This window comes from Schistocerca gregaria, chromosome 4, assembly GCF_023897955.1.
Source record: "Schistocerca gregaria isolate iqSchGreg1 chromosome 4, iqSchGreg1.2, whole genome shotgun sequence".
NCBI classification, from domain to species: domain Eukaryota; kingdom Metazoa; phylum Arthropoda; class Insecta; order Orthoptera; family Acrididae; genus Schistocerca; species Schistocerca gregaria.
The window spans coordinates 88,319,972-88,346,094 of NC_064923.1; the positions used below are offsets into that span (position 1 = coordinate 88,319,972).

A 26,123-nucleotide genomic window follows, 5' to 3' on the forward strand; every position below is an offset into this window, starting at 1 on the left:
AATCACCCAGCACCTTTCTTTTTTTCTCCATACCATCACAAACAGTCTACCTGTCTTTGAGTTTCATGTGATGTCAATTACAAACAGTTTCAGTTTGTCCCGGTAAAAGCAAAACATTGAAAAATGGTTTATATGATATTTTTGATTGCATTGGAGGGATGTAATACAGTTGTATTTTCAAATGCTCTTGAAAAAGTTTAGAATGTTTCCATAGTTAGCAGACACTTCTCTTGTGAAAAAGATGTGTGACACAGTTAAGTGGAAGTGAACACAACTTCACTTGTACACACACACACACACACACACACACACACACACACACACACAAACACACACACCGAACAAACATTTGAGCTTCTTCTTTTTTCCTAATGTAAAGTCACACACAGACATCACATGTGCAGATACACACAGTCATACGAAAACAGGAGGGGACACTGTTGTAGTCACGAATGATGACAGTCAGGTTAATGCTTGTTCTGCTGACAGACAATGAGTGTTCAGTAGTGTTCATCTGTGAATGTCATAGTCAATGTGAGATTAAACATGATTGTAATGAGTTATTTATTGAATTTTTATTCCATTTGTTTCCAGCTGTCATAGCCGACGATGGTGGAAAGCAACAAATTCTACGTAAGCAAGCGAGAGACTTAATTTGTAGGAGACTTGATTTCTTGACACACAGAGCATGTGTGTGTGCATACTACAACTGATGCTTCAAACCGGCAACACTGCAACCCCTGTCCATGGACTGCCATCATTCGTGAATCAGATTATAGGCAGTTAGCATTTGGTGGTGGTGAGAAAATTGGAATTAATTATGTTTCCACTACTGTTAAGAGCCACATGCCTCCCCTTTCCAAATACTTTCCTTCTTGGCCTACACATCTTTCCTTCCTCCCCACTGCCACAATTATTTGCTCCCCCTCTTCACACCCATCAAGATGGGTAACAACACTATAGAGCAAAGTGGTGCAGTGTTAAGACATTAACCTGCATTTGGGAGGACAGCAGATCAAATTCCTGCCAGACAATCCAGAGTTGGATTTTTTGCAGTTCCTTAAAGTTATTTAAGGAAAATGCTGTGGAGTTGCTTAGTAAAAGGGCATGGTCTTCCCCAACATTTGTCTGTGCTCTGGTTCTGTTCCCTGGTGAGATGTTAAGCCCTAATCTTCCTTCTCTCATCAGTATTCAGAACTGCTGAAGATGCAAGTGATTTTGTGATTTCTTGATGACCTTCAGAAACTAGTTCTCAAATGTCCATCTTCCTGCTGTAGCTGGGTTTTATAACAAGTTTTTAAATAATAGATGCAACATGCCTTTCATTTAACTTGACTGGTTTCCACATTTACTATTCCTCTTGAAAACACAATGAAGAGCTTGTTGATAATATTTCGTACAGAATGTTAAACACAGTAGACATGTCCAATAAAATATTAAGCATTCTGATAGTGGAAACATTTATACAGTGCACTTTCATAACTGAATTCTGATGGATGAATGTCACAAAGTTGGTATTCATGACACAGCTACTAAACACTATAGATTTTTTGATAACTGATGGCGACACACTGATGTTCATGTTTTGAAAGATACCCACAGGCTTTTAAATGCAGAACTTTACATACTGATGGACTTTTAGGGAGATGTGAACCGGATGATAGCTAGGCACAGACGTTTTACATGTAGATGTTATTGAGGTCATCTACAACAAGGTCTCTGATACTGAAATGTCAACTAGTTGAAAGCTAGCTGCAGACACAAAAGAATTTCGTAAGAGATATTTACACATAGATGTTTGTGAGTTGGTGGTGTGGTGGCTCGGTGTAATGTTAAGCTCTCACAGCTTAAGCGTTTTCATGGACTTAGTTGTTGAAGAATGCTGGTTCAGCTTTCTTGTAGCATTGATGTCTTCTGCTATCACCGGACGCTGCTCCAAAGATTTCACTGCTAGGAAGGGGAAATTTTCACTCTCTTGCTCTCTCTCCTTATTTAAAAAATACGCTACTTTTGGAATATCATTAAATGCACCAGAACATATTTATTCTCACTTTGTAAAAAAAGACAACTAAACTTTATGACATAAGCCACACATTAATGGGCACCCAGTATCAGTTAATTACATATTTTTGAACACAATTAATACATAAGCTTTTATCGTGGCTGACTATCCACGTCCAGTCCACGTACTCTCAACAGCAGTTCAACGTCTAATAAACAGTCACTATCTTGAGTCTCTCCATTTGTTTTTCAACAGTACACAGTTACAATACTCTTTGCACCCAGTCATGGAGCTTCCGGGCCATATTTAATTATTCTTGGCAGGTCGCACTGAACACTTGCCAGCACCGACGAATTATCTCCCTTCCAGTTTCGCCTACACAAACAATAAATGGGTGCAGTAGTCCATGCTCATCCTTACGCCCTGCTTTAAAATGACGCGTGTTCGAAACAGCTGGAACACAAGTGTCTGGGAGCTGGTGGCTGGATACAAATTGTGGATTTCCAGTCCAGTAGCGGTATTATGCAAACACGTAAGGATAATTAATGAAATTGGTGATTGTCTTTCACTTTATAATGGTGCAAGGATCAAAATTACTGGCTGTGTCATTCCATTTAATCAAGCAATAATTTTGCATAACTGAATGTAATATACCTGTAAACATAAAATGTTGAATGCATATTCGGTTGCTACAATGTAAACATGCATAGTAGTTCATTAAGTTTCACAAAAATTTTGCAATTAGTATCTTATTTAGATAATCAAATTTCTTACATGGGTCACACAAATCAGGGCAACAAAAATTGAATGCCAATTCTGGTCCGAGCTGCTGGTGTTGGTGGTCATATGTGCTTGAGGCGTGCTGGCTTGTGTGAATGAATGGTCTGTGTTTCTCTTTCTTTTTCTGATGAAGGCCATGGTCGAAAGCTAATGTGTAAGTCTCTTTTAATTGTGTCTTTCTGCAAATTAACATGTAACCTTTACAGTAAGTAGCAATCTACCATACCCTTACATGTTTCAGGAAAATAGAGAAACCAAATTTGATTTATGAACTGAACATTATAAAACAGCACAAAAAATAATAATGTGCAAAATGGACTTACTGCAGGGTAGATGTTGCCTCAAACATGGGTATCCACATAACAGTAATTTAATTGTGTACTGGCCACACTGATCTTCTGCACTTCATTACTAAAGCTGTAATAACAACTTTAAATAAAACAAAGTTCACTTCTATACTGCACTTCAAAATCTGCACATGTCCCGGGCAGGATGTGACCTGTGGAATTCTTACTACTGCACCTGATCAGGTATTCCCCCTGCTAAGTCAGTGCGGCCACTGCACCCTCAATATTGCTCAACACATGCACCACAAAAATAAAACAGACACACAATATCTGCACATTTATATTACACAAGTTATTTTATATTATTATTTCTTACAATATAAATTACTTTTATTGCAAGTACACTCCTGGAAAATGAAATAAGAACACCGTGAATTCATTGTCCCAGGAAGGGGAAACTTTATTGACACTTTCCTGGGGTCAGATACATCACATGATCACACTGACAGAACCACAGGCAAATAGACACAGGCAACAGAGCATGCACAATGTCGGCACTAGTACAGTGTATATCCACCTTTCGCAGCAATACAGGCTGCTATTCTCCCATGGAGACGATCGTAGAGATGCTGGATGTAGTCCTGTGGAACGGCTTGCCATGCCATGTCCACCTGGGGCCTCAGTTGGACCAGCGTTCGTGCTGGACGTGCAGACCGCGTGAGACAACGCTTCATCCAGTCCCAAACATGCTCAATGGGGGACAGATCCAGAGATCTTGCTGGCCAGGGTAGTTGACTTACACCTTCTAGAGCACGTTGGGTGGCACGGGATACATGCGGACGTGCATTGTCCTGTTGGAACAGCAAGTTCCTTTGCCGGTCTAGGAATGGTAGAACGATGGGTTCGATGACGGTTTGGATGTACCGTGCACTATTCAGTGTCCCCTCGACGATCACCAGAAGTGTACGGCCAGTGTAGGAGATCGCTCCGCACACCATGATGCCGGGTGTTGGCCCTGTGTGCCTCGGTCGTATGCAGTCCTGATTGTGGCGCTCACCTGCACGGCGCCAAACACGCATACGACTATCATTGGCACCAAGGCAGAAGCGACTCTCATCGCTGAAGACGACACGTCTCCATTCGTCCCTCCATTCATGCCTGTCGCGACACCACTGGAGGCGGGCTGCACGATGTTGGGGCGTGAGCGGAAGATGGCCTAACGGTGTGCGGGACCGTAGCCCAGCTTCATGGAGACGGTTGCGAATGGTCCTCGCCGATACCCCAGGAGCAACAGTGTCCCTAATTTGCTGGGAAGTGGCGGTGCGGTCCCCTACGGCACTGCGTAGGATCCTACGGTCTTGGCGTGCATCCGTGCGTCTCTGCGGTCCGGTCCCAGGTTGACGGGCACGTGCACCTTCCGCCGACCACTGGCGACAACATCGATGTACTGTGGAGACCTCACGCCCCACGTGTTGAGCAATTCGGCAGTACATCCACCCAGCCTCCCGCATGCCCACTACACGCCCTCGCTCAAAGTCTGTCAGCTGCACATACGGTTCACGTCCACGCTGTTGCGGCATGCTACCAGTGTTAAAGACTGCGACGGAGCTCCATATGCCACGGCAAACTGGCTGACACTGACGGCGGCGGTGCACAAATGCTGCGCAGCTAGCGCCATTCGACGGTCAACACCGCGGTTCCTGGTGTGTCCACTGTGCCGTGCGTGTGATCATTGCTTGTACAGCCCTCTCGCAGTGTCCGGAGCAAGTATGGTGGGTCTGACACACCGGTGTCAATGTGTTCTTTTTTCCATTTCCAGGAGTGTATTATGCATCCATAAGAAGACATAGGGATACACTTCACTCCCCTCTTTACCCTACAACCACAGTTCAGTTTTTATCTTAAGCAGCGTTTTCTATGGCTTAAAGAAGATTCATTAGACATCACTGGAACTTCTTATCCAAGGCTAGAAGAAATTTATACAAACATTCGAGCAACATAGCCACATCGTCAGATTCTGAAAGGCTGCTCTCAAAAGCAGAATATGCTCTTTGTCACAACAATGCAACAAACAAAAAGTTGTGGGACACATAATTTTAGTTACTGCTGTTTTATTGCTTACTAAAAATGATATTGGATGATATTCACCACTTCACATCCATCAAAATACTGACAATTCTGGGACGGTTATCATTGATGGTCGATGCTCACATGATAATGAAACTGAAATTAGCACTCGTGATATGACAACATAGGACATTCCTAATTCTGACCCTATGACTTATCTCAAAAGATATACTAAAGGAAGTCAAACCTACATTTATAGCTTTAGAGATAGCTTTTAACAATGTTGACTGGAATATTTTCACTAAAATTCTGAAGGTAATTGCAACAAAATGCAGGGAGAAAAGGTTATCTACAACTTGTATAGAAACTACTCTGCATTTGTATGAGTTGAGGGATGTAATAAAGAAGCTGTAGCTGAGAAGCCACAGTGTTGTGGTCTACTGTCACTGTTACTCATATATACACTGAGCAATCAGTAAACCTTTTTGTGGTTGAATTTTTGTACTGATTCGGTGAAGTTAATTTTTTAGTATCTTATTAGGATTGTGACCAACTGACTATACTTATTTTTTTATAATTTTATTTTTGTGATTTAGGACCAAAACCTATGGTGATATCTGTATCACAATACCTTTGTAAGCCGTCATTTTGAAGATAATTATATTTCCCACTATTGAAATGAAGCCGTTTTTTCCAGCTTCAGAAATGAAAATAGTAGTGATCTCATGTCGACCAGAATCTGATTGTTGCAGTAGTTTTTATACACCAGGCACAGTGTACTGCCAAAAGTGTCCAGCACATCTAGATGTGGTATTACAGGAAAAAAGGTTTTTGTAAAACCACTAAGTTGGTGGTAAGTATGGCACGCAAGGTTCACAAAACACATATTAATTCTGGATAAGTTCATTTCCCAAGCACCTCTGAGAAACTACTTTAGCGCTAAGCATATTTTGCAAGAACTTTTGAAACAATGTTATTTGGTAATATTTATACTTTTCATGGCCCTAAAAATCTATATTTCACACATAAAAAAAAGAAACAGAAACTACAGCTGATGCAGTGGACTACCACTAGAAGCCACGAGTTTACAGAAGCAATATGATGTATTCCCATCAGGTAACGAAATTCATTAAATGGGAAATGGAAACATATCTTGCACAGCCTGTGTAGGGATGAGGTAACCATGGAGAAATTTGGAATGTGAAAATGTGTTGTGACTCGCCGATCTTTCAAAGTGCCGCCGCGCAGTTACGCGCATCCTCTACATGTGGCGCTGTCTGCCAGCCAAGCAACAACAGTGCCACCCAAGCGGCCAGCCAGCCAGCGACCGCTAGACTTAGACTCAGTTATGATTTGACTGTTAGTGTGTACACACGTCTTACTCTGTTTACTTGATCTGTGACTTTCACATATTGCGTCTTCCTTGAAATATATTTGTTTAACTTGAAGTTATAACAACTGGCGACGAGGTAGTGATTTTTCTCTTCCATCGTTGACCCACGTGTTTCCATGGCTACTTTAGAGAAACTATTGCAAGGTCTTATAGAACAGTAAACGCTTCTCACAAATGCGATTCATAATTTCGTTGCGGCATCAAATGCGGGGCGTCTCTCGTCGTTGTCCCTACCTACTTTTCCTCCCTACAACGAGATGGCGGAAGACTGGTCTGATTACAAAAAACGTCTTCGACAGCACTTCTTGGCATTTCATGTCGTGGACGAACAAACATGTAAGTCTCTGTTCCTTTCATGAATTTCACTTCAAATGTATCGGTTGTTGTCACAATTGGCTCCTTTGAAAGATCCTGCGTCTTTGTCCTTTGCTGAAATGTGCTCACTTCTGTCCGTCTATTTTCAAAAGCAAACACGTGTGGTAGCCTCTCGTGTTGCCTTTTATCGTTGTCAAAAACAACCGAATCAATCCTATCACGTTTGGGCTGCTGAACTTCATGGCCTCAGTAGAAAGTGTCAATTTGTTACTGAAGTTTACAAAGAATCCTATGCTGATTCCATGGTACGGGATGCTATTATTCGTTCGGCGCCCGACAAAGAAGTTAGGCAACGTGCCCTTCAGTTGGCAAATCTGACTCTGGATGAAGTCCTATCCATAGCTCAGTCTTTTGAAATTTCTCGTGCCGCTTGAGTGCAAATAGAGGCATGGGGCAACGTAGGGGGAAATACAACCTCTGTGCAATGTTGGCGAAGCGTGTGGCGTGTCCCTGCCGGGCAAAGTGGCCACAGTATGCTCCCAAGCGCAGCCTCGGCCTAACCGTAAACAAACCTCTAAGAAACTGCAGTAAAACCCACAGCAACTTCCTTCATGTCTGTGCTGTTTTACGAAACATTAACGAGAAGATTGTCCACAACGTTGGGCCGTGTGTCACAAATGCAAAAAAGAGGGTCATATGTCATCCGTTTGCAAACCCAACCTCATATCTGATGTTCATGAACATGACACTGATTCTGATTGTGTTGTCTGTCAATTGTACTTCTTCCCTTTCAGGGAAGTTATTCCTCACTGTCCAGATACTTGGTCGAGATGTTCGCATGCAGGTGGATACTGGTTCTGCTGCCACTATCATCAATTCTCAGACGTATCTTCAGCTGGGTTCTCCAATCCTGTCACCTGTCACTAGGCAATTACAGATTTACAATAAATAGATTTCTCTCTTGGGACGATTTGATGCTGAGGTATCTTACAAATCTGTTGTTCGCACTGTTCCCATTTTTGTGGTCGGCCATAGTAACGCGGTTTCAATGCCTTTCGCATTTTTGGGTTCTCCATATTGTCTCTGATGCTATTCCTTATGCTCAATTGGATTCCTTGTCAACAACATTTTCGTCCCGTTTTTCTCCTGGGTTAGGCCGTGCAAACGACTTTGAAGCTGATATCACACTCAAACCCACTGCCCGGCCTAAGTTTTTTCGGGCTCAGCCCATTCGTGTGACCCTTCGTGATCAGGTCAAATGGGAGCTGGATCGTCTCACTACTTCAGGTGTCTTGCTTCCTGTCACTTCCAGTGAGTAGTCCTCTCCTGTCATTGTCGTTGCTAAACCAAAGGGTGATATCCATCTCTGTGGCGATTTCAAAGCCACTGTAAATGCTCAATGCCTTATCGACACTTACCCTATGCCTCGACCCGACGAATTGTTCACTAAACTTGCTGGGGGCCAGTATTTTTCTAAACTTGACCTGTCAGAAGCTTATCATCAACTTCCTCTCGATGCTGCTTCCTGGCAGATTCTGGTCCTTAACACGCCTTTTGGCCTCTATCGATACCAACAATTGCCATTCAGGGTTGCCAGCACCCCTGCTCTCTTTCAGCGATTCTTGGAACAATTATTGCTCACTGTCCCTGGGTGCATAAATTACCAGGATGAGAGTGTTGTCACTGGCTCCACCACTGACAAACATCTTCAAAATCTCCGCACACTTCTTCATGTCTTACAGACTGCCGGTCTTAAGTGTAATCTTCAGAAATCAAATTCTTTTCAGGCATCTATCACATACTTGGGGTTTCAACTCTCTTGGGATGGTATTCGTCTGCTAAGGCAAACTGTCACTGCGATCGATGCCCTTCCTCGCCCTACATCTGTTAAGGAACTGCAGGCCTTCTTGGAGAAAATAGCATACTATCACAAGTTTTTACTGTCTGCTGCTTCGGTGGCTCAGCCGTTGCATCACCTGTTGCATAAAAACATGCATTTTCACTGGTCCGCGTCATGCGATGCGACTTTCCAGAAATTCAAGACTATGCTGAAACGCCCCGTGCCTGGCTACTTATCGACCTGGCCAACATCTTGTTCTTGCCATGGATGCCTCTCAATATGGGGTCAGTGCAGCCCTAGCGCACTGTTTTTCTGACGGTTCTGAACAACCCATTGCTTATGCCTCCAAAACAGTCATGGATGCCCAACAAAGGTATTGCCAAATTGAAAAAGTAGCCATTATTTATGCTCTTCATAAGTTCGGTGTTTTTTTCTCTATGGATCCAAATTTCATCTTGTTACAGATCACAAACCACTTGTTTCCTTATTTCATACATCAATGTCACTTCCCGACAAGGCTGCACTCCGCCTTCAGTGTTGGGCTCTTTATTTGTCTCGTTTCAATTATGAGATTCATTTCTGGCCGACGGCTCAGCATGCAAATGCTGATGTGCTGTCTCACCTTCCTATGGGTCCTGATCTGGATTTTGATAGGGACAAACTTTTGTGTTTCCACCTGGATGTTGCCGAGCAGCGGGTTGTGGATGGGTTCCCCAACACCGGGGACCAGCTGGTGGCTGTTACGGGTTCTGACCCTACCCTCTCCCGAGTTTTACGCTGTATTCAGAAGGGTTGGCCAGATCGTCCGTCCGCTAAGACTTCTTATCCATTGCGGAACTACTATGCTTTGCGTTACCACCTCACGGCTAGGTATGGTGTTATCCTCCTTTCCACCGAAAATGCTTTGCCGCATGTTGTGGTACCTGCGTCTTTGCATGCTTCAGTCTTTCCGATTTTGTGGATTTTTGTGCCCGTCGTAGCGTCATGCATGTCACGGCCCATCCATTCCATACACAGTCAAACGGTGAGGCTGAATGACTGGTCCGCACATTTAAGGCTCAGATGAGGAAACTCCTGACTTCTTCTTCTGCTAATGATGCACTTCTCCAATTTCTGGCTTCTTACCGTTTCACCCTCATGGGCGACCACAGCCTGGCTGAGCTCTTACATGGCCGACAGCCCTGCTCACTACTTCATCTTTTGTGGCCTTCCACCTCCCAGCCGTGAGTGCCTTTGCTTGGCCGGTTCACCGCCGACGACCTTGTATGGGTACGGGGATATGGCAGGCAGCCAAACTGGAGTCTTGGTCGCATCTTACAACACGATGTCCAACGCATGTATGAAATCCAGATCGACACGGGTGTTGCAGTGCGTCATTCGGACCAGCTTTGGCCTCGTGTGCCGGCAACGCCTGTTCAGGATGCCGCTACACCACCTTCGGCTCTACCTGATGCTCAGGATAGTGGCGTCTCTCATTACTCACAACGCAGTCCTCTCACCATCATATCAGTACCAGCACAAGAACTGGCGCCACCAGGAGACGTGCCCATGCATGAACCAGATGACCATCATCTGTCGGATCAACTCTACTCACCTCCTTCTCCTATGGACACTTTGCCCATGTCTCCTGTTATAACAACTAGACTTGCCGCAACAGGCAGATTGGTGCATGGGGCCCCAGCAGATCAGACCCCCACGCCTCCGGTCATCTCGACCCGTTATCATCGGGGACACTTCCACCCGTACGGGAAGCCTCCTCCTCGGAACTTTATGGCCAGTCAAACAACAGCTATGAACATTAGCAATCTACAGTCCACCTCCATCAAGACCTGTGCAAAAAATTCAAAGGGGGGAAAAGTGTTGTGACTCGCCAATCTTTTAAAATCTACATGCAGCAGCAGCGCCACCTAAGCAGCCAGCCAGCCAGCCATTGGCCGCTAGACTTGGACTCAGTTATGATTTGACTGTTAAAGTGTACACACGTCTTACTCTGTTTACTTGATCTGTGACTTTCATGTATTGCGTCTTCTTTGAAATATATTTGTTCAACTTGAAGTTATAACAAAATGAAATACAAACTTTGAGATTTTTCAGTGACACTGTAATTCCAGCAGAGACAGCAAAAAACTTGGAGGTGCACTTGTACAGAATGGGTAGTGTTTTGAAAATATGTTATAAGATTAACATCAACAAAAATAAAACAAATGTAATGGAATGTAGTAAAATTAAATGAGGCTATGCTGAGGGAATTAGTTACGCAAATAAGATATTTTAAGTATTTGACAAGTTTTGCTATTTAGGCAGTAAAATATCTGACAATCTACTGCAATCAGTGGACAGCATTCTATGTCAGTGCGACTACAAGCCAGCTGTCGGATAAGATGAATGGTCACCGGCAAACTGGGGCAAGAGCAAAACTTTCAACCCACTTGCAGAAAGTGTAGCTGAACACAGAATGCTCTTTTCTGATTTACACAAATGCAATTTATTCTTACAACACACCCTTCACACCCCATCAATCTCCATTAACCCACTAACGCCATGCCTGCCAACCAGCAATTTCCACCTCTTATGTTCTCTCACCTCCTCTCAACCCATGTCTCCATGTGACCATCACGCACCACACCCCACTGGCTCCAGTACATGTCCATCATGTGCCCGGTCCATGCACCTGCCATCCCTCCTACATCTACATGATTATTCTGCAATTCACATTTACTGCTTGGCAGAGGGTTCATCGAACCACAATCATACTATCTCTCTACCATTCCACTCCTGTACAGCGCACGGGAAAAACGAACACCTAAACTTTTCTGTTTGAGCTCTGATTTCTCTTATTTTATTTTGATGATCATTCCTACCTATGTATATTGGGCTCAACAAAATATTTTCGTATTTGGAAGAGAAAGTTGGTGTCTGGAATTTCATAAATAGATTGCACCGCGACGAAAAACGTCTTTGCTTTAATGACTTCCATTCCAACTCGCGTATCATATCTGCCACACTCTCTCCCCTATTACGTGATAATACAAAACGAGCTGCCCTTTTTTTGCACCCTTTCGATGTCCTCCGTCAATCCCACCTGGTAAGGATCCCACCACGCAGCAATATTCTAACAGAGGATGAACGAGTGTAGTGTAAGCTGTCTCTTTAGTGGACTTGTTGCATCTTCTAAGTGTCCTGCCAATGAAATGCAACCTTTGGCTCACCTTCCCCCCACATATTATCTATGTGGTCTTTCCAATTGAAGTTGTTCATAATTTTAACACCCAGGTACTTAGATGAATTGACAGCCTTGAGAATTGTACTATTTATCGAGTAATCGAATTCCAACAGATTTCTTTTGGAACTCATGTGGATCACCTCACACTTTTCGTTATTTTGCATCAACTACCACCTGCCACACCATACAGCAATCTTTTCTAAATCGCTTTGCAACTGATACTGGTATTCGGATGACCTTACTAGATGGTAAATTACAGCATCATCTGCGAACAACCCAAGAGAACTGCTCAAATTGTCACCCAGGTCATTTATATACATCAGGAACAGCAGAGGTCCCAGGATGCTTCCCTGAAGAACACCTGATATCACTTCAGTTTTACTCGATGATTTGCCGTCTATTACTACAACTGCAACCTTCCTGACAGGAAATCACGAATCCAGTCGCACAACTGAGACGATACCCCATAGGCCCGCAGCTTGATTCTAAGTCGCTTGTGAGGAACGGTGTCAAAAGCTTTCCGGAAATCTAGAAATACGGAATCAACTTGAGATCCCCTGTCGATAGCGGCCAGTACTTTGTGCGAATAAAGAGCTAGCTGCGTTGCACAAGAATGATGTTTTCTGAAACCATGCTGATTACGTATCAATAGATTGTTCCCTTCAAGACGATTCATAATGTTTGAATACAGTACATGCTCCAAAACCCTACTGCAAACTGACGTCAATGATATAGGTCTGTAGTTCGATGGATTACTCCTACTACCCTTCTTAAACACTGGTGCGACCTGCCCAATTTTCCAATCTGTAGGTACAGATCTATCGGTGAGAGAGCGGTTGTATATGATTGCTACGTAGGGAGCTATTGTATCAGTGTAATCTGAAAGGAACCTAATCGGTATACAATCTGGACCTGAAGACTTGCCCATACCAAGCGATTTGAGTTGCTTCGCAACCCCTAAGGTATCTACTTCTAAGAAACTCATGCTAGCAGCTGTTCGTGTTTCAAATTCTGGAATATTCCATTCGTCTTCCCTGGTGAAGGAATTTTGGAAAACTGCATTCAATAACTCTGCTTTAGCGGCACAGTCGTCGGTAACAGTACCATCGGCACTGAGCAGTGAAGGTATTGACTGCGTCTTGCCGCTTCTGTACTTTACATACCACCAGAATTTCTTCGGATTTTCTACCAAATTTCGAGACAATGTTTTGTTGTGGAACCTATTAAAGGCATCTTGCATTGAAGTCCTTGCCAAATTTCACGCATCTGTAAATTTTAGCCAATCTTCGGGATTTCGCGTTCTTCTGAACTTCGCATGCTTTTCCTGTTGCCTCTGCAACAGCATTCAGGCCTATTTTGTGTACCATGGGGGATCAGTTCCATCTCTTACCAATTTATGAGGTATGAATCTCTCAATTGCTGTTGCTACTCTATCTTTGAACTTCAGCCACAACTCGTCTACATTTGCATAGCCAGTTTGGAAGGAATGGAGATTGTCTCTTAGGAAGGCTTCTAGTGACACTTTATCCGCTTTTTTAAATAAAATTATTTTGCATTTGTTTCTGGTGGATTTGGAAGAATTGGTATGGAGCCTAGCTACAATGACCTTGAGATAACTAATCCCTGTAGCAGTCATGATGCTATCTATTAGCTCAGGATTGTTTGTGGCTAAGAGGTCAAGTGTGATTTTCGCAACCATTTACAATTCGCATGAGTTCATGGACTAACTGCTCTAAATAATTTTCGGAGAAAGCATTTAGGACAATCTCAGAAGATGTTTTCTGCCTACCACCAGTTTTGAACAACATATCGAGGGAAGGTTGAAGTCTACACCAACTATAACCGTATGAGTGGGGTATTTATTTGTTATGAGACTCAAATTTTCTCTGAACTGTTCAGCAACTATATCATCGGAGTCTGGGAGTCAGTTGAAGGAGCCAATTATTAACTTAGTTTGGCTGTTAAGTATAACCTCCACCAGTACCAATTCACAGGGAGTATCTACTTCGACTTCACTACAAGATAAACCACTACTTACAGACACAAACACTCCACCACCAATTCTGCCTAATCTATCTTTCCTGAACACCGTCTGAGACCTCGTAAAAATTTCTGCAGAACTTATTTCAGGCTTTAGCCAGCTTCCTGTACCTGTAACAATTTCAGCTTCTGTGCTTTCTATTAGCGCTTGAAGCTCAGGGACTTTGCCAGCACAACTGCAACAATTTACAACTACAATTCTGACTGTTCCTTGATCCAAGCACATCCTGTATTTGCCATGCACCCTTTGAGATTGCAGCCCACCCCGTACTTTCCCCAGGCCTTCTAACCTAAAAAACTGCCCAGTCCATGCCACACAGCCTCTGCTGCCTGTGTAGCCACCAGCTGAGTGTAGTGAACTCCTGACTTATTCAGCGGAACCCAAAACCCCACCACCCTATGGCGCAAGTCAAGGAATCTGCAGCCAACACAGTCGCAAAACCGTCTGAGCCTCTGATTCAGACCCTCCACCTGGCTCTGCACCAAAGGTCTGCAGTTAGTTCTGTCAACGATGCTGCAGATGGTGAGCTCTGCCTTCATCTCGTAAGCAAGACCAGCAGCCTTCACCAAATCAGATAGCCGCTGGAATCCAGAGAGAATTTCCTTAGATCCAAAGCAACACACGTCATTAGTGCCAACATGTGCCACCACCTGCAGTTGGCTGCACCCTGTGCTCTTCATGGCATCCGGAAGGACCCTTTCCACATCAGGAAAGACTCCACCCAGAATGCACACTGGATTTCTTCCCCTCCTTAGCCACCATATCCCTAAGAGGCCCATTACGTGCCTAACATTGGAGCTCCCAACTACCAATGAGCTCACCCCCTGCGATTGCCCGGACCTTGAAGGCTGAGAATCATCCTCTGAAACAGGGCAGGCAGCTGCATCTGGCTCAGCCAGAGACAGTAGCTGAAACCTGTTTGTCAGACGCACCGGGGAGGCTTTCTGATCAGCCTCCAGGGACGTCTTTCGCTGCCTGCCACGCCTTGGAATGACCTCCCAATCAACGACAGGCAAGGGCTCAGGCCCACTGCGGGCAGCAACCAGGGCAACCACAGTGGCAGACCGATCTGGGGACAGACGGGACGAGGTCGACATCCCCATGATACCCAAGTCTGGCTCCCCACAGCGGTGCCCATTGGCAACAGCCTCAAGCTCCACGACCAAAGTCAGCGCCGCCTGCAGCTGTGAGCGAAGGGATGCCAACTCAGCCCTCATCCAACACAGCAATCACAGTCCCTGTCCATTCTAATCGATGCTGAACAATAGTTACTGAAACACAAGTCCGTGCCTAGATAACGCAAGGGAAACATGCAAAGAATGTATGAACTAACCTGTGCAAATGCCTAACGACTGCGCTACAATCTGCCTGAATTTATGATTACAGTAACCAAAACTCGAAGTTACACCTCCCATACGAAACTCACACGCAATTTAAGTAAGAATCTACGAAGTAAACACAGAAAAGAAGCTATATACGTTTCTTTCTGCGTTGCCGATGGGCACCAACTGGGAGCTCCTGCATTCTTGGCCGGCAAACCTAATGCCTCTCTCTGAGGTGCTAGCTACCCACACCCGAACACCTCTTCCTGCTTCTCCTCCCCCCCCCCCTTTCCCCCCCCCCCCCCCCCCCAGTCCACCTACTAAAAGAAATCCTGTCCCTCTAGCACAACAAAAGATTTATAATTATTTTTCTTTCTCTTTTGTGTGTGCCTGTCGACGACTCAATGATTCTGCTATTCAGTAAGTTGTCTCCTTTACTCCTAAATATTTATATTCTATCAGAACTATATTCATATAATATTAACCACTATTTTTACAAATTAACCAATTCCTTATAAGCAAGGATTGTAAATTCTCTGACAAATAGCAATCCTTTTGTAGGACTGCCTCATATTCTTGCTGAAAATTATAACTTTGTAGATATTGTTGTCATTTGGGATTTGTGAACTGTCAAGTATATATCCATGTATGTGAGCAAAGGCATCAAATGGAGTAGTATACAGCATGTTCAGCAACTGTGTTGTCAGGTCTGATGTTACCCACAGTTTGATGGTGCCTATTTGTGCAGATAAATAAATGGTTATTTCTCAAATCTCCATGTAATATCATGTGCAAAATAGCTAATAAATGTGTGAGTGGTTGCACAATTTCATTTTGTACTTGTTTCCATTCTGGAATATTCATTATCATAATCTTTTATTATTACAGTTATTCACGGATTCTTAGTTTATTTTATACTAATTAACTTAATTTTGATTTATATTATAAAAATATTGTCCATCAAACATACAACTTCCACAGAAGATATAACTTTTATTGGAAAGTATATACATTTTATTTTGTACAAAATTTACACTTAATTTAAAAAATGTACACATTTGCAGTATTTTATAATTTACAGCTGCATGAGGCCATACTGTGATACAGAGTAAAAATCTCACTTCATGCTTTAACAACATTACAAATAGGATAGATTGATACTTACCTCATAAAGGAGGTGTTAGCAGGCATAATGAGAGAGACTGCAAGGTGTTATTCAACTACTGGACAAAGTTCTTGATCCAATGTAGACAAAATAAAACGTGCATATTCACATAAGCTCAACGCTCACCTGCATGAGCAATGTCATCTCCAAGTGTTACAGCCCAACCATGCCCTGAAAATTTCGTGAATAATTTGCTTAGGCAAGCAACAGAAACTCTGATTGTACACTGTCTTGAAAGTCCTGTAAGACTTTTCAGCATTCATTCCTGGTCTGTAGGAACTGATACATCAATTTAAAGATTTATTGCATCTCAGAATTCTCAGTTAATTATCTAGATTCACGATGAAACAGAGGCAGGACTCCTGCAACTGGAAGCCACTCTTTTCTCCAATGAGCAACTGAAAAAATCAGATGAGGAGGCTGCAGGTTCTGGACAATCATTTATCAATAAGCGATGCAAGAATATGCCTCCAGAGACGGACAGAAACTCAGACCCTCCAATTGAAAATCATGAAGCAGAATCACAGAATGCCTCCAGGACAGATAGAGTTAATGATGAAGATATAGCAGCCACACACTGCTGTGCCATTAGACACAAACGTGCTAAAGCCGATATTCTTCGAACATAAAAGCAATGGCAGTGGCAGATGTGGAAAAACGCTTTCCTGCTCTTCAAACTGAACAAGAAACAGCAGGAGAAAGAAAGTCCTCTTAGTGATTTTGGAAACAGAATGTGTTTGTCTGGAACATTCAAGTTCAGAGGCAGTGAAACATTTGTTCATTCAGCAGCAGAATAAAGTTGGTGATCTCACTGTTCATCATGACCAAACGGGAGACACTCCTCTGAAGAAGACAGTTCTTGATTCTATGAAATCTTCACCAGTGGAAACCCATGGCAGAAATTTCATAATTTTATGAAACCAGTGATACACTTCAATAGGAGTTTAATGGGTCCATTTTCTGTCCTTGATAGATATCTTCACCCTTCTCACCAGGCACCAACATGAACTGAATCCACATGTTAGAGTAGACAAGCTTGGAGTTTGAGCATACCTCATACCATGCTCACACATCACTTGCACACTGTGATGACCAGAAGGATCTGCAAAGAATTCTTAGTGTTGCTCTTTTTTAAAATTTGGGCTTAGTGTCTGGACACAACAGTGGCCATATGTGTGCATGCTGTAGTTCTGTGAATGTGTGAGTTTTATTTTGCCTATGTCCGAGAAGAACTTAGTTCAATAGCTGAATAACATCTAGCAGTATTTGTCACTGTGCCTGTATGCCACCCAACTCTATCCTTTTCGTACTGTTAGTCCATTCTGGATTTTCCATTGTTCCGCTTTCTGCTCTGCCCCACACACACACACACACACACACACACACACACACACACACACAGTTACAGCCAATGACCATATATGCAATTTAATGAAGATAAATAAATATAAATCTCCAGTTCTAACAGCAAATCCTTAAGTTATGCACTTCTAATACACTTAATGATAAAGTATATATACCAATTCTTATGTACAAAAAACAATGTCAGATTTCTTAAAAAAAAAAGGAGAGGGAGTAAAGGTATCAACTTACCATACACTTGATGTCAATGTTGTTTATGAGTCTGCCCAACTGATCACTGCATCAAGTATACAATGAGTGATTACCTCAACTCTCTTCACTATCTGTCTTCTTTCCATGACATTCCAGTATTGTACCAGATTCCTTACTGAGCACGATTTGAACTTTACAAAACACATACAGTGAAACCAAATTACAAAAAAATGATGATAAATACAGGAAACAAATTCTGTGTATATTACAATAGGCACAAAACTAAGTTGTATAAAAAGACACCACTTAGTTTATGGTTCACACATTTGTACAACACATATTTCCTTGGTTTTGCTATTTGTACAACAGAAAAATGCAGCCACTCTTTGGAAATGACCATGCTAAAGCACACCAAAACACACAAGTCTTAGAAGGTCACTGCATTTGTTTTTATGACATTCAATGTCGATAAAACTGCAACTTTTGTAGACAAATACAATTTGTCTACATTAAACAATACAAGCAACACTGGTATATAAAAGCCCAACACAAATCCATTTCAGAACCAAAGATCTCCCCCATCATCATCATCATCTTCCTTTTTGTTTTGTTCTACTTGTTGCAGTTCAGAATCCATTTGGAGTGGCAGCTGTGGAGTGCCTTCATGCACTGATTCTGGTTCTTGCATTGACAAAGGTGCAGGAACATGTGCTGGTGTGGATACCAAATGTGATGCAGCACTCTGAGGTTCATCCTCATCTGACTCGCTAACCTCTAAATCGTCATGTATTTTGTCACGCACTTGGCTTTGTGATTCTTGACGCTCTGAGTCTCTGTGTTGTGGAAGTCCTTGCAGGAGGAAGTCTGATGGATCATAATTTGGATCTACATCCATACTTTCTTCTGAAAATGATAAAAATTAAATTCTACAATTATATCTAGCAGTTATGTGAAACAAATTATATCTAGAAGACTGATAATGACCACAATGAACCATCTAAATGGCATACTGATATACTTAATGTGCATTTCTGGTTTCATATAGCCTAGATGATTAACAAAGCATGTTTATTATATTCATAAAAGAAAAGTACATAAGGTTTCCAAGTCATAATGGGCACATGATTTTACCAGTGATGCATCATTTTATCTTTCAGTACAGGTGTAGAAGTCTGATCAATCGGAAGACGATAACAAATCTGTGGAATGGTTATGAATATATATGTACTGTAGCTACAGAAGTTTTCTCTCTTTAGTATTATAGAAATATATTTATGCATGAAGGTTATAAATAATGAACCTCTCCCTCAGGAGATTTTCCAAGACTGTAATAATACCCAAATCAAAAAAAAAAGTTTTGCATCACCCTGGTTCCCAGAAGTCCTGAAGATAGATGTTGACTGTGGATACCGTATCACAGACACAGTCCCTTTGACTCTTCAGAGATGTCACTAAACCCACCCAAAGCTGTAAACAACCATGCATGAGCAGCAGCTATTAGATGGAGGGGGTCCAACAGCTGATCAGTTATAGTCATTCCACCAGGAAGAAGGTACATGGCTCGTGTTGTCTGTAGTTCAACCATGCCTAGACGGTCAATACATGATTCGAACGTGTCCGCACTGTTACTTTGTGCCAGGGAGGGCTCTCAACAAGGGAAGTGTCCAGGCACCTCGGAGTTAGCCAAAGCAATGTTGTTTGGACACGCAGGAGATAGAGGGAGGCAGAACTGACGATGACATGTCTCACTCAGGCCGCCCAACGGCTAATACTGCAGTGAATGACCACTACCCACAGATTATGGCTTGGAGGAATGCTGACAGCAATGCCAGCATGTTGAATAATGCTTTTCATGCAGCCACAGAACATTGTATTACAACTCAAACTGTGCGTAATAGGCTGCATGATGCACAACTTCAACCCCCAACATCCATGGCAAGGTCCATCTTTGCAACCACGTCACCATGCAGTACGGTAGAGATGGGCCCAAAAATGTGCCGAATGGACAACTCAGGATTGGCACCACATTTTCTTCACCAATGAGTGTTGCATATGCCTTCAACCAATCATCGGAGACGCGTTTGGAGGTAACCCAGTCAGGTTGAATGCCTCAGACACACTGTCCAGCGAGTGCAGCACAGTGGAAGTTCGCTGCTGTTTTGGGGTGGCGTTGTGTGGGTCTGACATATGCCTCTGGTGGTCATGGAAGGCACCATAATGGCTGTATGATACATAAACGCCAGCCTCCAACCTATAGTGCAACCGTATCGGCAGCATAATGGCGAGGCATTCGTCTTCATGGACGACAATTCGCGCTCCCATCTTGCACATCTTATGAATGACTTCCATCAGGATGATGACATCACTCAACTAGAGTGGCCAGCATGTTCTCCAGACATGAACCCTATCGAACATGCCTGGAATAGATTGAAAATAGGCTGTTTACAGACGACGTGACCCACCAACCACTCTGAGGGATCTACTCCAAATGTCCATTGAGGAGTGGGACAATCTGGACCAGCAGAGCCTTGATGAACTTGTGGATAGTATGCCACGATGAATACAGGTAGACATCAATGCAAGAGGATGTGCTACTGGGTATTAGAGGTACCGGTGTATACAGCAATCTGGACCACCACCTCTGAAGGTCCCACTGTATGGTAGTACAACATGCAATATCTGGTTTTCATGAGCAATAAAAAGGGTAGAAAAGATGTTTATGTTGATCTCTATTCCAGTTTTCTGTACAGGTTCTGGAACTTTCAGAACTGAGGTGATGCAAAACTTTTTTTGATGTGTGTATCTACTGCTCAGTATTTATTGACAAATCTTTTGTGAATTGTGCTTCTTTAATTCACTAGCTCCTCACACAAATGCTTATTTTACACCAGATTCTCAAGAATTAGCTTTCCCCTTATCAACAAGCTCTAATGGCATCTAATAATCTGTCATTTATATTTAAAATGGCTACATAAACAATACATGTCTAATGCAACTACCATTAATCAGCAAAACTTTGTGGCAATCATTGAGGAATATATAAATAAATAAATTACTAGACTACTTCTTGTATACAGATTTCAAGTCTTGGTCTGGCTAAGCACATCACATTACAATCAAGCAAAACATACAAAGTTTTAGTGTCCACCAGTAGAGATAATGGGAAAAACAGACCTTGTTCCTGTTGGATTTGCTGAACTGGAGGATAATAACCCATATTACCAAGCTGTACCATTGCCTCAGCTGCTTGTTGACTGTCATCATCTGGAACTGGTTCTCCCTCTGATAAAGGTATGTCGTCCAAGTCTTCTTCACTTGAAAACTGCAAATCTGAAACAATGCACACAAAGATGCAGACTATAAATCATTGCAACCATAGAAAAAAACCAAGTTAAGATGCAAAAGCAGTAATCCAATCTTATGAGCTTAAAATATATTTACTCTTGCATCTTTTGTGACCCTTAAGACAATTTCTAACCACTTGGAAAACTTGATGAGTATTACAGTGATCTTTGTTTACAAAATAACATTTTTTGTTGACAAGCACCTGCAGTCATTTGGGCCCAGTGTAGGTCACTAATGATAGGCTATTAGCAACAACTCAATCACTGCCAATCAGAAACACTAAAATGAGACATTCACAGAGACAAAATTGCATCACATTTTCCAACAAAATAGGCAGACTGAAACTGAATAGGAAATGAACTAACACAACTTTTGAGGCTGGCTGATTGCTGACAGGAGATGGATGTATCAGTCATAAAAATCATCCCATCAACAAATGGACAGGTTTAAATGTCACAATACAGAGGAAAAACAAAATTAACTTGGGACAACCAACAGAGAGCCACTGTCATTTATGTATGAGAGGACTACTTCTCTTACACAGCTGCGTCCACTGCCCTTCCTGCTGCTTATCACAAGCACCTCCTAATGTCTCCCATGGTATCTGTACAACCTTTTCCACATATGCTGAGAGACTGGACTGGATTGTGACTTTAAAGGGACTAAACAGCTTGATCATCACTCCCTCTATTGTACAACAGTATCTAGGAATAGTAAGATATCAATCTTTTCCTATTACAATGATCTCATGGTCATGATAAAAAAGGAAATTTTCTAAATATGTATTGAATAAAAGCTTTATGAGAGGTGGTGTCATATTCTGCACTTATAATAAAAGTTCTATCTTGATTACAATTCTTTCTTATCCGTACACACTTTGGCATTAAACCATTTTCTAAGGATCTAAATGAAAAAGATGTAGCATACATTGAGAAACACATACATTGAAGAATTGTGATCACAATAGGATTTCTATCATCAGGAAATTTTTTAAGTTAAAACCATCAATTGCAGCTGCCCCTTCTCCCTATTTCCACTGTCAACAGCATGGAGCATCCAGTAATAAGTAATAACAAAATTCGCCTTTTGTTTGGTTAAATAGTCTGAGCCATGAGGTACATAAATCTTGGAATGGAGGGGATTGCTTATAAGGATCATAAATTATGTTGTATGTCGGACAAGGACAGCTGAAGGTTTTTGGAGCCATATTGAAGAGAAAGGTGCCCCATTCAAGTTTGTTCTGTGGCCAACATAAGAATATTAAAGCTGATAAATTTTATCATAAAAACAACCTATCTATCTTTCACACACGAATGGTATGATCTGACATAATGTTAACAATATTTTTCACCTAGCTTCAGCAAAAGTGATACACTCAATAAAAATGACCATTGGGGAAGAAAGAGATGTGCAGAGGAGGGAGGGGGTGGAGACAGCTTCAATCACATGTTGAGTCCTCTCATAGTAGGATGAAGCCTTGGGTGGGTCTTGTGTGGTCAATGTGCAATTGAAATAGTACGGGCTAAGGTGTGGATGGGAATTTGGATTGAGCAGGTAGGCATGCTAGGGTAGCCATGCAGTTGCGCAAAGCCACTGTGTCAGGGTGGCACACTGGTTAGCACACTGCTTTGAGAATGAGAGACCCAGGTTCAAATCCTGGCCTTGGTACAAATTTTCAGTTGTTGCTTCAGTCTGCATACGTACATAGATGTTTGGGACCTGGAAACATTCCTATAACTATACAGTTTCGTTTGATGAAATAGTATGGTTGATTTTCAAGAAATGTAGAATGCAGACAGCCTTGTAGTAGCATGGGGCAATTATTTTAACTCTAAATAGTCAAGAACTCCTTGTGGATGGTAATGGCTAGCCATTCCTTTATTGTGAATGACAATGAGGAACAAAGTCACATATTGCACTCCATAGCAAACACATATTTCTGTAGGGTTTGCTCTTAAACTTTACGGAGATAATCCACAATAGAATTCCATTAAAATGTAAGAAGCAAATTTGCAAGATAACCAAAGTTGTAAAAACTGATTTATTTTACCAAACTAAAAATTGATTTTCAGCATGTTATACAGTGAACTGAAATGAAATATGCATAAAGTAATGATATGAATTTTTAAGATATTACAATCTAGAAGCTACATTACTTCACATGCAGTTTATTGTAGCAGTGTGGGGCAACTGTTTTAACTCTTAAATAGTCAAGGACTACTTTTCAGATACAATAAATTTAATTAGCCTATGGTGTTTTCTTTCTTCAATACCGAAAACAATACACAGCCACACAATTCAAGGAAAGAAAGGAAGAAACCAAAAGACAGGATTTTGTTCACAGAACATCTACAAATGAGCTGCCCAGTGAGACTGAAAATATTTGCTTCAGTAGTGACTTTGTTTTATTATAGACATCACAGGTTTCAGGAAAATTATGTTCTCATATTCAGGTGTACAAATTTACTAGTTAGCTGCAAGATGGTTGCGCACTGTGGATACTATACTGCATTGCAGAAGAGGCGGGCGTGCCACTCTGCACCACACTGCCTCGTCCGCCTGTTCTGCAACGCAGTGTGGCATCCATGGCATGCGACCATCTTGAGCTGACTACTACATTTGTACACCTGAATATGGGAACATAATTTTCCCAAAACTTGTCATATTTATAATAAAACTAAATCACAAAAATGTCTTACAACATTATGCATATATAAGGAGGGGGACAAATCTTAAGTCAGGAGGCAGGAACTTGCTACATTTTAAAACTGTATTTGTACATATACATTCAAACTCCTGTATTTCATTAGAGCTTACCTTCTTCTAGGACATCTTTCTTTCTTGATCTTCCTGCTGCCCTTCCATCTGTCTCATCTCCTTCCACATCAACAAAGTCATAATCATCCATGTTTGATTTGCCAAAACCATGATCTGGAGAACTGTTCTGACTCTACAGAAAACGGAGTTTTATTTTTTACTACAGGATTTAGCAGTAATGTATATTATATGATTTAGGTTAATAAAAACGTTGAGAAATTAAATATCTGGTTACTAACTGCATGTTCAGGTTCAGTGATGGCATAATTTTCTTCTTCAGTTCCCAACCATGTTGGATCCATTTCTGCTTGCTCGAGAGCCCTTTCTTGTGCCAAACTTATGTTGCTTTCAAGTTGTGTTAAATGATCTCCATACTGTAAAAAGTAACTACAGTGACACATGTATTTTAAAATATACTCCAAGATACTACCAACTTATTGCTAAGGAAAGTACTCACCTCATCCAAAGTGGCTCGGCATACTTTTACCAAAGTTTCTGCCTTCTGGCTGTAAGTTGAATCTTTACCATTGTAAATAATACAATTTTGCAAGATTCTTTCTATATCAGCCAAAAATTCATATCGATTATGATATTTATGACCTGAAAAAGAGCAAGGTGTGACATACCTTTGTAATTATTTAGTTTTGTTCAAACACCAGTATTTAATTGGTAACTTAAATTCTGTTTGTTTGTGAACTGCCTATACAGCAAAAGAAACAACAGCTTTGTTGAAATTGGGGCTTACTGACTGACAACGAAACTATTTCATTGTTCTCAGAATGTGTAATCACAGCAAAGGTATTTCATTTTACATCTTCAAAGCAGCACTTCACACCTTATCTTGTACACAGTCAAATCTACGAACAAGCCATAAAGCCTCTCAAGCATAGTGTGACACCCTTTAGCTTTCATTTTAAATATTTATTTCTCAAAAAACTTTGTGTTATACTAGTGAAATACTTGTTGGTCCTTGCACCTTTCTTGTTAGACCCCAAACAACTGCAACAAATTATCTTTTTTCTTTAATTGTTTCAGTTTATCTTATTCTCTTTCTGTTTGAAATACGTGGGTCACAAATCTGCCAATACATGTCACTATATAAGTTCTGCAAATTGTCAAGTTCTCAACATATTCTTATTCCCAGATGGTTTACTCTTCTTCAGTATCAGTTTCTTGTTACTTCCTTCTGTGTGACTGACTATTTTTATCTCTTAAATACTTCAAGATTTTTACCTCATTTCCAACACACACACACACACACACACACACACACACACACACACACACACACACCTACTACGGTTTAGGAACCCAGTTAATATTCCACATAGCCCGCTACCACCACCCCCCCCCCCCCCCCCCCCACACACACACACACACTGAAAGGTTGCAAAAAATATGGAGCCAGCAAAAACATGATTAATATACCTAATACGGTTTACAAAACCTGTTAATACTCCACATAGCTGCCAGACATCTTGGAATGGATAGATGATACATTCCTGTACGGTTCTTACTGTATACTGTAATGTGTACCATTATTCCAGCAAAATAGTGGCAAGTTCGGGTAATGAAAATGGAGATGGATAGTGATCACACACCCTTCTTTCCAAAATAGATCACAAAGGCTCAATACTAATAAAAATGTGACTCTGCAGAGAGTAATGATGTGGCACACAAAATACTATGATATGGCTGCCTGAATCATCTCTGAACTCTGGTCATGTTTCACTCGGGAGATAAATTCAGACGGAAGTTGTTAACGATGTGAAACAAGACTCATCAGGCCAAATGACTTTCTTCTATTGTTAGATAGCAGAGGTTTTATGGCTTCACCACCACATTTTCCTGTTACAGGCGTTTGCACCACTGATGAATGGTTTTGCAACTCCAGTTCACCCTGGAGTTCCCTGCTTCTGAAGCTACCTTTGTGTTGTTTTGTTGCTGACATGGTATGCAAGTGCGACATTCA

The 26,123-nt window shown here is 41.7% G+C and overlaps 1 protein-coding gene across 1 annotated transcript in view; it reads right to left on the reverse strand.

Moving 5' to 3' along the window:
- Positions 1-17,792: 17,792 nt before the first annotated feature.
- LOC126267005 (transcription initiation factor TFIID subunit 1-like) overlaps positions 17,793-26,123 on the reverse strand; it is a 230,107-nt gene continuing 221,776 nt past the window's right edge. The window contains exons 24-28 of the mRNA XM_049971767.1: positions 24,609-24,751; positions 24,391-24,525; positions 24,152-24,284; positions 21,164-21,319; positions 17,793-18,892 (exon numbers count right to left, since the gene is read on the reverse strand). Of these exons, the coding sequence (XP_049827724.1) occupies positions 18,549-18,892; positions 21,164-21,319; positions 24,152-24,284; positions 24,391-24,525; positions 24,609-24,751 (911 nt within the window). The 3' untranslated portion in view covers positions 17,793-18,548. The remainder of the gene's footprint in view (positions 18,893-21,163; positions 21,320-24,151; positions 24,285-24,390; positions 24,526-24,608; positions 24,752-26,123) is intronic.